Genomic DNA, 16,153 nt, shown 5'->3' with positions numbered 1-16,153 from the left:
AGGATAAGTTCATTAGAGTTACGAGCATCAGAAATTGCAGCCCAAATAAATGCTTCACAGAGTTCAAGTAACAGACACATCTCAACATCAACTGTTCAAAGAATGTGTGAAGCAGGCCTTCATGGTCAAATTGTTGCAAAGAAACCACTACTAAAGGACACCAATAAGAAGACACTTGCCTGGCCCAAGAAACACGAGCAATGGACATTAGACCGGTGGAAATCGGTCCTTTGGTTTGAGGAGTTATTATTTTAGATTTTTGGTTCCAACTGCCATGTCTTTGTGAGACGCAGATTAGGTGAACGGATGATCTCTGCATGTGTGGTTCCCACCATGAAGCACGGAGGAGGGGGTGTGATGGTACTTTGCTGGTGACACTGTTTGTGATTTGTTTAGAATTCAAGGCACACTTAACCAGCATGGCTACCACAGAATTGTGCAGTGATACGCTATCCCATCTGGTTTGCGCTTAGTGGGACTATAATTTGTTTTTCAACTGGACAATGACCCAAAACACACCTCCAGGCTGTGTAAGGGCTATTTGACCAAGGAGAGTGATGAAGTGCTGCATCAGATGACATAGCCTCCACAATCACCCAACCTCAAACCAATGGAGATGGTTTGTGATGAGTTGGAGCGCAGAGTGGGAACTCCTTCAAGACTGTTGGAAAAACATTCCAGATGAAACTGGCTGTGTGCAAAGCTATCAAGGCAAAAGGGTGGCAACTTCGAAGAATCTCAAATATAAATTATATTTTGATTTGTTTAACCTTTTTTTGGTTACTACATGATTTCATGTGTTTCATAGTTTTGACATCCTTAGTCAAAAATAAAGAAAAAACCTTGAATGAGTAGGTGTGTCCAAAATTTGGACTGGTACTGTATGTGTATTTTAATGACATTCTGCGATTGTCATTAGGCCTACACTTGTAGCCTGAATTGGTGCATCCACTGTTGTCCATGGGCACCTCGGTCTCGGCCGCTTATCTCCGCTTTGTCGGTGAGCGTCTCAGCCACTCATCTCCACCTTGACAAAATGTAAGTGGTGTCCTCAAACCACAACGCAATTTGGTGCGTATACCACCCAGTTTCCATTCAATCTGCAAATTTTTCATGAGGCTGACATTAGAGGTCGACCGATTATGATTTTTCAACGCCGATACCGATACCGATTATTGGAGGACCCAAAAAAAACGATACCGATTAATCGGCCGATTTTTATTTATTTATTTGTAATAATGACAATTACAACAATACTGAATGAACACTTATTTTAACTTAATATAATACATCAATAAAATCCATTTAGCCTCAAATAAATAATGAAACATGTTCAATTTGGTTTAAATAATGCAAAAACAAAGTGTTGGAGAAGAAAGTAAAAGTGCAATATGTGCCATGTAAGAAAGCTAACGTTTAAGTTCCTTGCTCAGAACATGAGAACATATGAAAGCTGGTGGTTCCTTTTAACGAGTCTTCAATATTCCCAGGTAAGAAGTTTTAGGTTGTAGTTATTATAGGAAAATTTCTCTATACCATTTGTATTTCATATACCTTTGACTATTGGATGTTCTTATAGGCACTTTAGTATTGCCAGTGCAACAGTATAGCTTCCGTCCCTCTCCTCGCCCCTACCTGGGCTCGAACCAGGAACACATCGACAACAGCCACCCTCGAAGCATCGTTACCCATCGCTCCACAAAATCCGCGGCCCTTGCAGAGCAAGGGGAACAACTACTCCAAGTCTCAGAGCGAGTGACGTTTGAAGCGCTATTAGCGCGCACCCCGCTAACTAGCTAGCCATTTCACATCGGTTACACCAGCCTAATCTCGGGAGTTGATAGGCTTGAAGCACAGCGAAGAGCTTCTGGCAAAACGCAGGAAAGTGCTGTTTGAATGAATGCTTACGAGCCTGCTGCTGCCTACCACCGCTCAGTCAGACTGCTCTATGAAATCATAGACTTAGTTATAACATCATAACACACAGAAATACGAGCCTTAGGTCATTAATATGGTCGAATCCGGAAACTATCATCTCGAAAACAAGACGTTAATTCTTTCAGTGAAATACGGAACTGTTCCGTATTTTATCTAACGGGTGGCATCCATAAGTCTAAATATTCCTGTTACATTGCACAACCTTCAATGTTATGTCATAATTACGTAAAATTCTGGCAAATTAGGCGGCCCAAACTGTTGCATATACACTGACTCTGCGTGCAATGAACGCAAGAGAATTGACACAATTTCACCTGGTTAATATTGCCTGCTAACCTGGATTTCTTTTAGCTAAATATGCAGGTTTAAAAATATATACTTCTGTGTATTGATTTTAAGAAAGGCATTGATGTTTATGGTTAGGTACACATTGGAGCAACGATACGCACCGCATCGATTATATGCAACGCGGGACACGCTAGATAAACTAGTAATATCATCAACCATGTGTAGTTAACTAGTGATTATGATTGATTGATTGTTTTTTATAAGATACGTTTAATGCTAGCTAGCAACTTACCTTGGCTTTTACTGCATTCGAGTAACAGGCAGGCTCCTCGTGGAGTGCAATGTAATCAGGTGGTTAGAGCGTTGGACTAGTTAACTGTAAGGTTGCAAGATTGAATCCCCCGAGCTGACAAGGTAAAAATTTGTCGTTCAACCCCTGAACGAGGCAGTTAACCCACCGTTCCTAGGCCGTCATTGAAAATAAGAATCTGTTCTTAACTGACTTGCCTAGTTAAATAAAGATTAAATAAAGGTGTCAAAAAATAAACAATTATATAATAATTTTTTAAAAATCGGCCAAATCGGTGTCCAAAAATACCGATTTCCGATTGTTATGAAAACTTGAACTCGGCCCTAATTAATCGGCCATTCCGATTAATCGGTTGACCTCTAGCTGACATACAGTAATGTTCAATAATGGTGTAGTAGCCTATTTTTGGGGGCATGTATCAATTGTAATATGCTCATGTTTTACCGGTAAGGTGTACCCCCACTATTAATTTTCAGGGACATCATACCAGACCACCTTACTTTCCCCCCTGGTCTTATGTAAGCATACCAAACTTATCATACTAATTTGAATTACCCAGATATACGTTTACTATGTTACGTCTAGTCTATGAGATCAGGCTGGGTTGACAGCAGACTCAAGCACATGCAATTCAAGTATTTAGCTAAGCAATGATACATAACGGCATTCAATATTAACTGTGTACAACAGCTTATGTCGTACATGTAACAGGTAATGTTTTATGTAGGCTAGTTATTAGCTAACGCTGCTAGCATCTCTTCCTACCCTATGCATGGCTCATCAGGACTAGCTAGCTAGCCAGGCGGCTCCTACCGATACATAGCCCCATATGGTGTTTAATAAATGTACAACATTATCTATTTCAAGCTGTGTATACATGTAATCTCGCGTGCATATAGTTTACCTGTATTTGAATAACAGTGTCATGTCGAAAAAAAGCTAGAATTCCCCCTGCACACAAATGTCCTGAGAACGCTTTTGAAAATGTTAAGTCAGTGAGAGTAGTGAGCACAGCCTCCCCAACCTCCTTTATAGTAGACGCGTCTGGGAAGCTGCACAGGGAAAGAATACTAGATAGTGACGATCAGCAACAAAATATCAATGGAATGTTGCTAGTAAATTGCTACAATGTCGCGTTTAATGGCTACTGAAACAGAACAGCAGCGTTGCACATGATGGCATATATAACAGCGCAAAATACGTTTTTGTTGAATGGAATAAATAGTAATGTAACTGTACAAATTGCCAACTAAGTTAATAAATAAGAAATTGTAAATTATTAAGTGTCAGGCCATTGAATTATTATTGTTGCTTGCATCCCATAATGTGCAGCTCACAATTCGGCGTGACCACTCTCTGAGACAGACGGGGTATAAAATCAGACCATATCTTGGTAAAATGCATGAATCAATGTCATGTTTAACTTATTACTTGGAGATAAAACACATACAGCGAATTTCAAACACACACCACTGCTGTGGTTATCAGACATCCTAGAATCGAATTTGAAATTCGAATTTGAAAATGGTAGAATCCAGTTTTGTTTGGCAGCGGAACGCGTCATCACTGAATTGATAGGAAAAGCACGGAGGGCTTGTCTGGACGAATGGCGAATATGGACTATCAGCGGGACGTTCAAAATTTCAGGAGAAATGCAAGTGCTAGGTCCTCGTGTTCCTCTCTCGCAATGGAGATAAAAAGAAAGAAGATAAGTGAGAGCACTGTATTCTTGCAATCAGAGGTAATGTGCCAGTTTGTTTGTTGTCAACCGATTAGCTAACTACTAGGCTAGCAAACTGACGTTTTTCTGTAACTGATGCCTGTCTAACGAACACGTCAGCTAGTTAACGTTAGCTAACAACTAACGTACCCAGCTGAGTTGACGATTTATTCTACATAGCGTTACAGTAGTGTTATAATTTGCGCTCTAGCTAGCTAACGTAAATGCAGAAATATTAGTGGTTTGCTAACTGTTCCAACGCTTTCTTTTATGATCACTGATTTTGTAAAACACTGGCCTCAATTCAATCTATGTATGTGATACGTTACTAAATCCACTCTGGCTCTGTCCAGAAACAACCCAGCCTCGCTGCCAAGGTATGTAAACGTCATCTCCACGATATGTTGAGTTTTACTTGGCTACATAGCCTCTGTCTAGGCACTTATACTGACACTTATGGAGATGTATACTTCCTTCTGATAGTGGCTATTTCTGAATAGAACTTAGCTAGCAGCAGTGGTGTAAAGTACTTAAGTAAAAATACTACTACTTAAGTATTTTTTTGTTGTTGTTTATCTGTACTTTACTATTTTTATGTTTTAGAACTTTTACTTTTAATTCGCTACATTCCTAAAGACAATAATGTACTTTTTACTCCATACATTTTCCCTGACAGGCAAAAGTATTCATTACATTTTGAATGCTTGCAGGACAGGGAAATGGTCCAATTCACACACTTATCAAGAGAACATCCCTGGTCATTAATACTGCCTCTGATCTGGTGGACTCACTAAACACATCATTCATTTGTAAATTCTGTCTGAGAGTTGGAGTGTGCCCCTGTCCAGCAGTAAATTAAAAAAAGGAAATGGTGCTGTCTGGTTTGCTTAATATAAGGAATTAGAAATTATTTATACTTTTGATACTTAAGTAAATGTATCAATTACATTTACTTTTGATACTTAAGTATATTTAAAACCAAATACTTTTAGACTTTTACTCAAGTAGTATTTTACTGGGTGACTTTTACTTGATTAATTTTCTATTAACGTATCTGTACTTTTACTCAAGTATGACAATTGTGTACTTTTTCCACCACTGGATAGCAGATTGTATCGGGCTATGTAATGTGATACTCCATTAGCCGTTACAGGATAGGTACTGTTTGGCATAGCACATAGACAAGATGATTCTATTTCAAATCTCCTCTCATTGATTGAGACAGGTGTACACTGTTGGATAACTTAACGTAACAAAAAAATGACTTATTTTATAACTGAGCATTTTCTAAATTTAAAACGAACCACCTGCAACTGGATACGGAAATTTTAGAAGATGCATGCATTGGCCGAATGGGAACGAATATGGCATCGTTGCCAAGTTAATAAGGTTGGTCGAAAAATATCTGCTACGCCAAATAGCACCTGTCCTGTGACGGCTAATGGAGCGTCACATTAGCCCGTTACAATATGCTAGCTGTATAGATTGGACCCTTTTCTCTCCTACATAACTTTTCAGTGGTCATGAAGAACACTGCTGCTTTGCATGTTTATCGAAACGTTAATTTTGTTTGCTTTATTAACAAACGAATGTTCTTGCAGGCAAAATGCATGAAAATGTCTACATCTGAATGACACTCATGAAATTAAAGAGGACATGAATTTGTTTTACACAAGACAGATTTCTAAGAAACTACAGGTGACAAAATAGAGGAGAAAGAGATCCAGGCTAAATAATCAGAAAACTATAGGCTATAAATAGTACACTTTATTTAGCCTCTACCCACCATCAGATGTCTGTGGTGTAAACAAATGATTTTGTCCTTTAATAAACGTCATCATAATCCCTATGTTGTCTTTTCTCTTGTGTTCTAGCAAAGACCACCCAACATGTCATGCACATCAAACCCTGTCAATCTTTTGTCTGCCCAACCATACATTTGTGTCATGTTTTGAGTTTCTTTATTTCAGAGGGATTAAATTCTGTTTCAAATGAGTGTTTTTGAACCATTTAACATTCTTCACATTTTGTCTTTGCTCTATTGACTTGCCTTCCAGTCTCCCTCGGTCATCAAGATCTGTGTCCTCACCTCTCTCTCACCCAGAACCCATCACTGTCTCCTGTCTGTGACATGTCACATCCTTTAGCTAGAGGATATCACCAAACTCTTTAGCTACCTGTCTCCGTTGAATCCACACTATTGTAATTCACTCTATTTCTATTACTATGGTGTTATCCCCCTCCTACAGGACACTAACATGCAGGAGAAGATAGACTTTGAGATCCGCATGCGGGATGGGGCCTACAAGCTCCTGGTGGCTAGCACCAATAGAGAGCAGATCCTGAATGCCTCCAAGAACCTCCTGACCTGCAACACTCGGATCAAGGCCTACATGACAGAAATGCACAAGGAGACAGAAATGCACAAGGAGAACGACGATATGAGAGTCATATCTCAGAGGTAAAGATACCGGACCTTCTATTGTCTGGTTATGTGTGTTTGTTTGTGGAGTCGTGCTCCGTAAGTGATGTTGAATTACTAATGTGTTTTGTGTGCCATAGACTATCAGATCGAGTTTCAGATGATCGTGTGGCCTGCAGAGGAAGAGTGGCCTTGTCTGGTAAGATCCTTCTCTTTATTTGTCAGAAGGGAACAATGACCGTCCTGTATCATACGTTTCCTTTTGATATTCATGAAGATCATTAGATATTTGAGCCGAGCCACTTGTCTTATCACCGTTGTTGGAAAGTATACTGGGATTCTTCCATTTACTGACAGGTTTGTCTTTGTCCTCCACTGTAGGGCTGCGCATACCATTGATGTGGAAAGACTCTGACCACTTTAATAACAAAGGGAGTGAGTAGATTGTCATTTATTGTTTTCAGTGAAGGAAAAGGAAAGCAACATAGGAGAAACCGATGCTTTGGAAGTTCAGTTCATTGACACTGAACCTAATAACTATAGCAATTCTCATATACAAGCCATGTCCTTGCCAATATTCAAAATATGTATTCTGAGTCTGGATGTAGTTATGGTTGTGAATCCTGGTTTTAGGCACGCGGCGGGTTGCCATCTTCTGCCTGATGAGAATTGGATCTGAAGTTTTTGACACGGAGATGGTGGTTGTGGACAGATCGATGACTGATGTTTGTTTTGAGGGTGTAACAGTTTTGTAAGTATTCACCACAAATACAAACTCATATTCTTGAAATGGGATACCTTGGTTCTATGTCTGCAGGACCCTATCATCTTCTCTCCAGTCTCTTGTTAAAGATGCATTCCGGGATCCAAATTTGTAACATATTGCATAAATTGGATTCGTAACATATCAAACAAATTACAAAGCTCGTATGATATCATACAAAATGGATGATGTAGTACACAAAAAACAGGGACCACTTTTGGCTTGTGAGCGCCACTTTCAAAACTACTGGCTGAAATTATACAAAAGTTTGGAATGCATCTTTAAGTGTTCTGAATCGGACATTTCCCTCCTGATTGACAGTAACGGTGTTGGGCCTGCCTTCGAGCTGAAAGTGGAGCTGTATAGCTGTGCCATAGAGGAGGAGACCATCCTGGTCAACACCCCAAAGAAACTGGCCAAGAAGTTACGCAGCTCATTTGGCAGGGCATCTGGGAGGAAACTCTGCCCCCTGCTTGAAGCTGGAGACCCTGATGCTTTCCTGCAGTCCAACCCAATACCCCTGTACGTGAGCTGTAGTTAAGGCCCAGAGTTTTCCCTGGTCAGGTCTCATGGTCAGGAACAACGTTGGGTGCTGATTATATGTAATGGGTAGGGCCCAGATTTACTGTACTGTAGTCACCCCTTTTGGTTTGGCTGGTTGTTGCCTTTTGCCTAGTCAGTCATCTGGTTAGTCTTGTATGTTAAATCACTTTGGGTCTCTGTCTGTCCTTCCTAGGGGGGCAAGGTACAGCCTGCTGGCGTACACCTCTCTGGGCTTGGCCTGGGCCGATGGGGGCTTCCAGTCCCATTCTCTCATAGTCCTCCAGGATGGTAAGAGCAACACTTCATTGGACATTCTTATATACCGCTTTGCGTTAAAGATACATTTCATTGCATGTTTATGGCTTCAGAAATTATTGTCACAATATGCCTTGTTTGGACTGTTTTCTCTTTAGCTGAGTCGTCCTCCTGGCTGCCCCTCTATGGGAACCTCTGCTGCCGTCTAGTTGCCCAGCCTGTCTGTATGACCCAGGACATGATGAATGGCTATCTGATTCAGCAGGTGAGCTAACTGTTATCAACTCTCTGACTGCTCCCTGACAAACTATAGAGTACCATATCTAGCCCTGCCAGTCAAGCCCTGATAAGTAGAGCTAAAACCTTCTTTAGTCATATAACATACCATTCTATGGTGTAGAAAAGTAAACCAATGTCTTACGGTAGCTCACTACATAATACCCATAATAAATAATAATTGTCTTCTATTCCAGCAAAGTGTGGAGGGGCTGTCCCGGTACTGCAGCCTGTACTGTGTGCTCAGGGCTGGGAGTCTGTTCTGCTACTACACCCCTGAGGAGATTACTGCCAAGGTGGAGCCCAGCCTCATCATACCCACCAACAAGGTAGACATTGCCATGGTAATCGACCCAAATGATTGTGATAGAACAGCACATAACTGTTAGTTTTCAGTTTTTCATCCCTTGGCTGTCCTGCTGTTTCTCTGTCCAGGACACTAGGATCCGTGTGGTGGATAAGGGCCCTCAGAAGAGGTCCAACAGTCTGACCATCACCAACCCAGTGGTGGGGGGGGCTCTGACCAACATCTTCACAACTGACAGCAGGGAGGAGCTGGAGGACTGGATGGAAGCATTCTGGCAGCACTTCTACGACCAGAGTGAGTGTTTGGAAGAGTTAACAAAAACCTTAATCTCAGGCTCTTTCTTTCACAGATTTAATCCAAATTGTATTTCTCCACCCAATGCTCTGATCTGATTTATCTTCTCTCCCAGGTCAGTGGCAGCACTGCTGTAGTGAGCTGATGAAGATTGAGGTTGCGTCACCAAAGAAACCCCCACTCTTCCTCACCAAACAGGCTGACTCTGTCTACAATGATCTGAGTAAGTCCAGTGCCCTAAACCTTTGACTACATATTGTCTTAGATTTTTCTGATATGCAGTTTTGGGTGAGAAAATACAACTTACTTATTTTTCAAATGAGCCCTGCGATACACACACATTAAATATAAAATGCAATCAATCAAATATTAATACAATCCATCACATAATCAAATAATCAGTCAGATCATGTGAACTCCTCTGAAGAGGTCACTAAGTTTCTGTAAAACTGTCTTACAGAAACCAGTGTTGGGACCTTTTAGCTGTCAGACACTATTTATATACTATATGATTAATTTAGTACATTTTCCATTTTGTTTCTAAAGGTATAAATTCTCCTGGAAAGTTTGAGAGTATCACCGACATCATCCACAACAAAATCGAGGAAACAGGGGGCCACTTCCTCATTGGTGAGGAGGAGGCAAGAGAGCCTCCTAAATGGTCTACTCTGTTTGATGGGTCCATCTCCATGGTGGTGCAGAAGAGTGTTTTGTCTCCGGGCAAAGAGAGTCCCAGCTCTGTCTCCAATGGCAACAAGAAGAGGCGTGCCCCGCCCCCACCTGCTGACAAGCAGCCTTTCAGCCTCCCACCAGCCAGACCCCCTCCTCTGTATCAGGAAAAGGAGAACGTTGGGGCGCGAACCAAGACGGGACGTCCCTCGCTGGACGCCAAGTTCTCTGCCATCATCCAGCAGCTGCAGAGGAACCCTGGTGGCCTATCCAGAAAGAACACCCCCCTGGGCCAGATAGAGCCTCCCCAGCAGGACTTGGAGTACCCCCAGACTCCTGATGTCCCCCCCAGGCCTGCCCCCATCCCTGCTCCACGCAACAAACTGAGGAAGTCCTTTAGGGAGAAGATGAACCCTAAAGCCTGGTGACTGACTGAACCTCACCTGGGACTAAAGCCTGAAGCCAGGGTCGCCAGTGGCCCAAATATGCCTTTTAACTTTTACTAATAGGACCTATTTGGGTGTTTTTAGGGACATTTCTTAATGACTAAGCAACCTTCCTTTAATGAAACTGTCTTATTCCAATGTGTGTCCAATTACTCATTGTAGGAATATTAGCATGTATGGACTGCAAATACACTTCTGAATGTGGGACCTTTGGGATAAATAATGTTCTCTTGGTTCTTTTGGCATGGTGTACTTAACCACTATGATAATAGTCCTTAATGCATTGGCCTTTCTAACCAGAATATATCACTGAAACGATATATATTGAACACTTATCACCGACACAGTGAATAGTGGATCTAATGTAAGCATTGCAAGAAATGATCTTATAGGCCAGTAGAGGAGAAAATAATTTCAGTTTTGCGCTGCACTCAATATAAGCAGTGGCCTGAAGATTGAAATGGGACATGACACTTTCTAGCGGACCAAACTAATGCACAGTACACTGTGGCCTGAGCCAGTTATCACTTTTGTTTTCTATTCTTTTTAAAAACGTTTTTTAATAAGTAGAGCGACAATGGGTTTTAAGGAACTGTTTTGGAATTGTAGATGTATCATTATTGTACTAAATAATTAGCAATTTATTTAGTAGTTAGGCTAGCATTTGCTAAAATACACAGGATTTCAAAGCACCATGCTGTTTGTCATTTTTTAATACAATTTAAGTATTCGTTAACAATATTCGGTGGAATGTCTAAAGTTAATTGTTGTTCCAGAGATCTCTGATTTGTTGATGGTCTGTGTAGCCCTAACGTATTCGATTATCTTGTTTCCCTCCTCATATACTGTAAGATAGCTAACGGTCTTTGATGTTTTGGATTAAAACCCATTTCTACTACTTTAAAAAAAATGTTTACTTTCTTTGTTTATTTGCTCCAACTAATGCTTAATGTGAGCTTTGACTAGCCTGCTGATGGTCTTGTGCCATTTATAAATGTAAAAACTAGTAACCAAAATATCCTCCATCATAGTGCAGTTGTACCAGGAGGTGGCGGTAACACCTTAAGCAGGCTAAGCACATCCACATACTGCAGCAAATGCTGTATAATCAGTTGTGGGTAACGTGACTCAAATCACTTTTAGAAAGGGCAGACTCATTGACGTAACATTGCATATAACTATCTGATATAAATGACCACTGATGTCCTTTTTAATGTGAATAATACTTCTTGTCCTAGATAACACCCAATATCAGCTAATACCATTCTAATATAAGGACACTTCATCACTCCCTAATCAGACCTAGGTACGGTCTGTACTTTTAGATATACCTCAACTGAAAATGTATTACCAGTCTGCATACAGCCACTTAATGGAAACACAAAACCTTTCTTTGAATTATTAGCAACCTTAGTATGTCTGGAACAGGTTGCTGTCAGCAAATTGCATTAAGATGTTATGAGTATGACCCAACACTGGTAAAATGCCTTGGAATAGATTTGTAGTTGGGTCTACATGACATTTCAATATTTCACAATGAATCTTCTTAGGAAATGAGTTCCATTTCCCAATCCCACCCATCTGTGGTATAGTACCACCACAATTAGGGGGAGAAAGACATTCATAGATAGTAAAATATTTTAATTAAATATACAGAGGATCATATAATACAAAATGTTTTTCTTGTTTGCCAGCTGAATCATTGGTAAACAGATGGCACATAGTATCAAAAACACTTTAAAGAAAAACATGGGAACAATGTGGAAAACAAGAACACAAAACAAGCAAATAAAAAATGTCCTAACTTTAGTGTTCAGATCTAAATGTAAGGTGACCTGTGACATCTAGATTGTGTAACCAGCTGTATGCATTTATACTATTTACAGATTATAACATATTACACATAACAGACAGTCAAAAGTATTTACATTATTAAAAAGTCAGACATAGAAAGATGCCAGAGAATGGATTTGAACGTTAAGGAACTTAAACGTCAGTTACTGACGCTGCTGAGGCAAACATGACATTAAGAGCATGTAATTGTGAATGAATGTTTATCTTAAAGGAAAAAAATTCCACCCCAAAACTATATTTTGCTATTTGTTTCATTAGTCCCAAAATGTTTTGCATTTCAGCAATCAAGTTTTCAAGATGTATAACATTAAAAATACAGAAATACGCAGCATCGTAACGGCTGTATTTCTGTATCTTGCAAGTTGTATATCTTGAAAACTTGATTGCTGACATGCAAAACATGTTGGGACTATATCAACAATGGACTAATGAAACAAATACCAAAATATAGTTTTGGGGTGTTTTCCTTTAAGTGTCTGCTCAATCTCAGTTGATTGGCTTTAAAACAAATTTAAACAGCAAATGTGTTACCTATATTTCACATGTTCCAAATACCCATTAAAAGCAGTTATGATGGTTGTTAACCCAGACCAGGTGCTATTATTCCTCGGGCGCTACACGCTGCCTTTTGATCACTATGTCTGGCAGTGGCACATAAATCTATTATAGTAGCCATTCTCTACACCAGTGCTTAACTATCCCTGTGCTAAACGGTAACTATGGTACTATACAATTACAGTCCAATGAGTTTGCACTGCAATGTGATGATAGAATGGAACCTTATAACTGTAATAATAATAGATTTATTTTATATAGCGCTTTCCATTATACAGATAATCTCAAATACGCTTAAAAACAAAAAACTAAAGTACATGCAGTTCTTGGGCTAGACAACGGTCTTCAACTGAGGCTGGCGCGTCCAGGTCACATCCAACTCCGGTGGGCTGCACATACTGTAGGCCAAGCCTACAACAGTCTCCTGAAAATCAGTCATGATAGAAAACTAGTGCTGCAACCCCTAATCAAAGATTAAGAAAGGCACAGATATTCACAAAGCAATAATCTACAAGACACATTTGTATTTATCATGCATTATGCTGTTGAATGAAGGAGGCGCAGTAAACAGCCTTAGACCAGTGATGTTTCAGAGCTATGTCAAGATAAGAGCTGTCAGATGTCACAGTAGGCAGCATCAGTGACTCATGTTAAGCGCAGTATAAATACCTTCTGTTCAATATATTAATGTATCTGGGTCACTTTCCCACCTCTCAAGGGTCAACAAATTTTGAGAGAATGTTCCTGACAAACGATACGACTTGCCTTAAAAACAACTGATGAAAAAACGTCAAATGCGGTTTCTTCACAGCTTGGGTGTTCTGATGAAAATGAGCTGTTATCTACATACAATACCTCAGCACCTTGTGGTTTTGTACAGCACCTTATTTTAACACAGTCATTTCTAAGACGTGTAGTGGTCTAATACATGAACACAAACAGGCCACAGCACCACACTAGAGAGCTGTAAACAGATCCAGAACATTGATTGAAGGTGGAGTAGCCGAATGCTTAACAGTTGCGTGAACTTTTCCGATGGTAAATCTTGTGAAAATAGTTTATTTTAGATAGTCCCCTCATGTTTTTAAGTGTTTCAACCTGATAAAAATCCCCAGAACACATTTGGAGGATGAAGTTGTCGCATTGCAGTGATTTGGAATCCAATCCTTTGGAGACCCAGCAAATATGATTATCCCCCTGACATGCATGCCAATGGCTTTTCTCTGTCTCCCTCCACACTCAAAGATAATAAGAACCTGACTGTTGAGTGAGAGAAACAACCTGGTTGGTGAACACAAACACTACATAGAGTGCAAATTTATCCAAAGTAACTAAGTGGTGATACAGTGCAAAAAACAAAAAAATACACAAAAATGGAACTGAGTGCCTGACTAAAGAGTTAATCCACCATCTACAGTTAATCAGTGTTGTCATGCTTACTGAAGAATAGAACACTAGATCCACTGTCCCAGGGTGAGACGGTTAAGCTCCACGTGGGTCCGTCTGTTAGAGTCTGGTGCTGGGGTGCATGGAGGACAGCTGTGGGTGGGTGAGGGTGGACAGGGGGTACAGGTGGTGCAGGAGGTCCCCGTACAGGGCCGCCCCCCCAGGGTGCCTGTAGAAGTGGTGAGGGCTGGGCTGGGAGGCCATCAACTGCCTCTGTAGCATCATGGAGTGGAAGGCTAGCGGAGGGACCAGAGGGGACACGGCTGTCTGGCTCTTCAGGTACTGGAGGTTGTGATGGAGGGCGTCCTGCATCCCGGGGTACATCCCTGGGTAGAAGGGCGCGTGGGGAGGGTAGGTGTGGCCCTCGGGAATGTGGCTGTGGAGGTGGAAGTGGACGGCGTGCGCCGGTTCGGCTGGTTTGAACTCCTCTCCCTGTGGGTCGCCTCGGCGGACAGAGCCGGCGGGGTGCATGGGGGTCACCACTCGCACCTTGCGGTCTGGCACCCCCTCGTTCTCTAGTTCCCCCAGGCTTCTCTTACTGGGTCTAGAGGCACCAACAGTCTCAGCGTGGCTTTTAGGGTTGAAGAAAGGCTGAAGGGGTTCCAGGTGTTTGGTGGTAGATATAGTCATCGGAGGGACTCTGCACGCTTTGGGGTGACAGTCTAAACTCTGGTGCATCATGGGATACGGGAGGCCACAGAAAGAGGGCTTTGTGAAAGACATCCTTTGAGAGACAGGCTTGGAAATACTGAAATCTCGAGGTTCCTCTTCCATTGGTCTATCCCCATGTGTTTGTGTCCTCTCAGAGAAGTGGGGAGCTCTGTAAGTCAAACATTCTCTGTCAGAATTGTTTGAGGTGAATACCTCGCTGCTCTGGCGTTCCCTGATAAAATGTCCATGTTTGTCTCTGTTGGGATAACTGTCCATTCGCTCTTGACTCAGACAGTTCTCTGTCTGCCGGTAGAGGTTGTGTAAGTGAGGGGAGGAGTAGCAGTCACCTGCGTAGCCTGGTGGTGCCTGAATGGGCTGCTGCTGCATCCGTGTCTCCCCTGCGTTCTCCTCTCCATCCTGGGTCTCAGTCCTGTGGAGGTAGGGGTGCCAGGGGGGGTGGAGCTGGGGCTGGAAGTGGCTCACTCTGCAAGTTAAGGGCTCAGACAAATCCCCCAGAGGACTCCTCTCTTGCTGGGGTTTGATGCTCTGGGCGTGCTGGATGACAGAAGGCCTGAAGACGGGAGCCATCTCTAGGCTATCCGGCAGGGAGTCCTGCCTCAGTTTCACCACCTCTTCAACACAACTGTCGCTCACATCACCCACACTGGCTGACGGAGTGGGAGGAGGAAGAGGAAGAGGAGGGGAACTGAACGAGTAATGATTTGTCTCACAGACTTGGGAGAGGAGCTTCTTCTTGGCTAGTGGGGACATGACCCCCAGGTTGTCCTTTGAGTACGCTGTTGGCATGGGCATGTGACACTGATTAATCTCTTTGTTTTTACTGGGGGAGTCCTGTTTGTCTGTGATTAGCTCTGTGGAGTACTGCTGCAGTGAGGGTGGGCTCTGCTTACACATGGGCAGCACCTTCCCCACCCTCCCACCATGTCCATAACCGTGACTGTCTGTGTCTTTAGCTACCGGAATGTCAGTTTTGCTTGGGTCAAGTAGACTGCTATACCCAGGCTTACTGTTGTTGTCCCAGTGGTATGGATATGGGGTCTTAGACAGGGTTCCATCAGCTTGGTCCCTTTGCTCAGGGTTGAGTTTGTCTGACTGTGGCTGGTGGGGATGTCTCCACTCGGACAGTGGAGACAGTTCACTGTGGAGGACAGGTGTGGCTCTGTGGCAGTCTGTGTTGGGGGGATTCAGTCGCGATGGTTCCTCCTCGCTCAATGTCTCCTCTTTCTTCAGGATGAGTTGTAACTCCTCCTCTTCAGGCTCTTCTCTGGGCAGAGGATCCTGCTTCATGGCTGCTGGCTCCTGGTTGTCCCCTTTCTTCTCAGATACCTTAGTGGGAAAACACATGCCATACTGTTATTCTTTTTGGTGTGTACTTTTTACTCCTTTTTCTCCTGA

The 16,153-nt window shown here is 42.1% G+C and overlaps 2 protein-coding genes across 3 annotated transcripts in view; one reads left to right on the top strand and one right to left on the bottom strand.

Annotated features, from left to right (window-relative positions):
- Positions 1-4,128: 4,128 nt before the first annotated feature.
- rtkn2a (rhotekin 2a) lies at positions 4,129-10,923 on the top strand. Of its 2 annotated transcripts, XM_038960623.1 has the most exons (12): positions 4,129-4,277; positions 6,506-6,717; positions 6,819-6,877; positions 7,060-7,113; positions 7,312-7,429; positions 7,763-7,963; positions 8,178-8,272; positions 8,398-8,504; positions 8,713-8,844; positions 8,951-9,116; positions 9,232-9,339; positions 9,663-10,923. In XM_038960623.1, exons 1-12 carry the CDS (start codon positions 4,143-4,145, stop codon positions 10,211-10,213), a joined length of 1,938 nt encoding a protein of 645 aa, XP_038816551.1. In that variant the 5' UTR covers positions 4,129-4,142; the 3' UTR covers positions 10,214-10,923. The 2 variants fall into 2 exon arrangements, with proteins under 2 accessions (XP_038816551.1, XP_038816552.1); XM_038960624.1 differs by lacking the exon at positions 7,763-7,963.
- A 932-nt stretch (positions 10,924-11,855) lies between these two features.
- LOC120017693 (AT-rich interactive domain-containing protein 5B-like) overlaps positions 11,856-16,153 on the bottom strand; it is a 59,122-nt gene continuing 54,824 nt past the window's right edge. Inside the window, exon 10 of the mRNA XM_038960622.1 lies at positions 11,856-16,084. Within this exon, the coding sequence (XP_038816550.1) occupies positions 14,147-16,084 (1,938 nt within the window). The 3' untranslated portion in view covers positions 11,856-14,146. The remainder of the gene's footprint in view (positions 16,085-16,153) is intronic.

The sequence above is a fragment of the Salvelinus namaycush genome, chromosome 22 (genome assembly GCF_016432855.1).
Source record: "Salvelinus namaycush isolate Seneca chromosome 22, SaNama_1.0, whole genome shotgun sequence".
In the NCBI taxonomy this organism is placed as follows: Eukaryota; Metazoa; Chordata; class Actinopteri; order Salmoniformes; family Salmonidae; genus Salvelinus; species Salvelinus namaycush.
The sequence above is the reverse complement of the archived record's forward strand: the minus strand, read 5'-3'. Positions and strand labels throughout refer to the sequence as shown.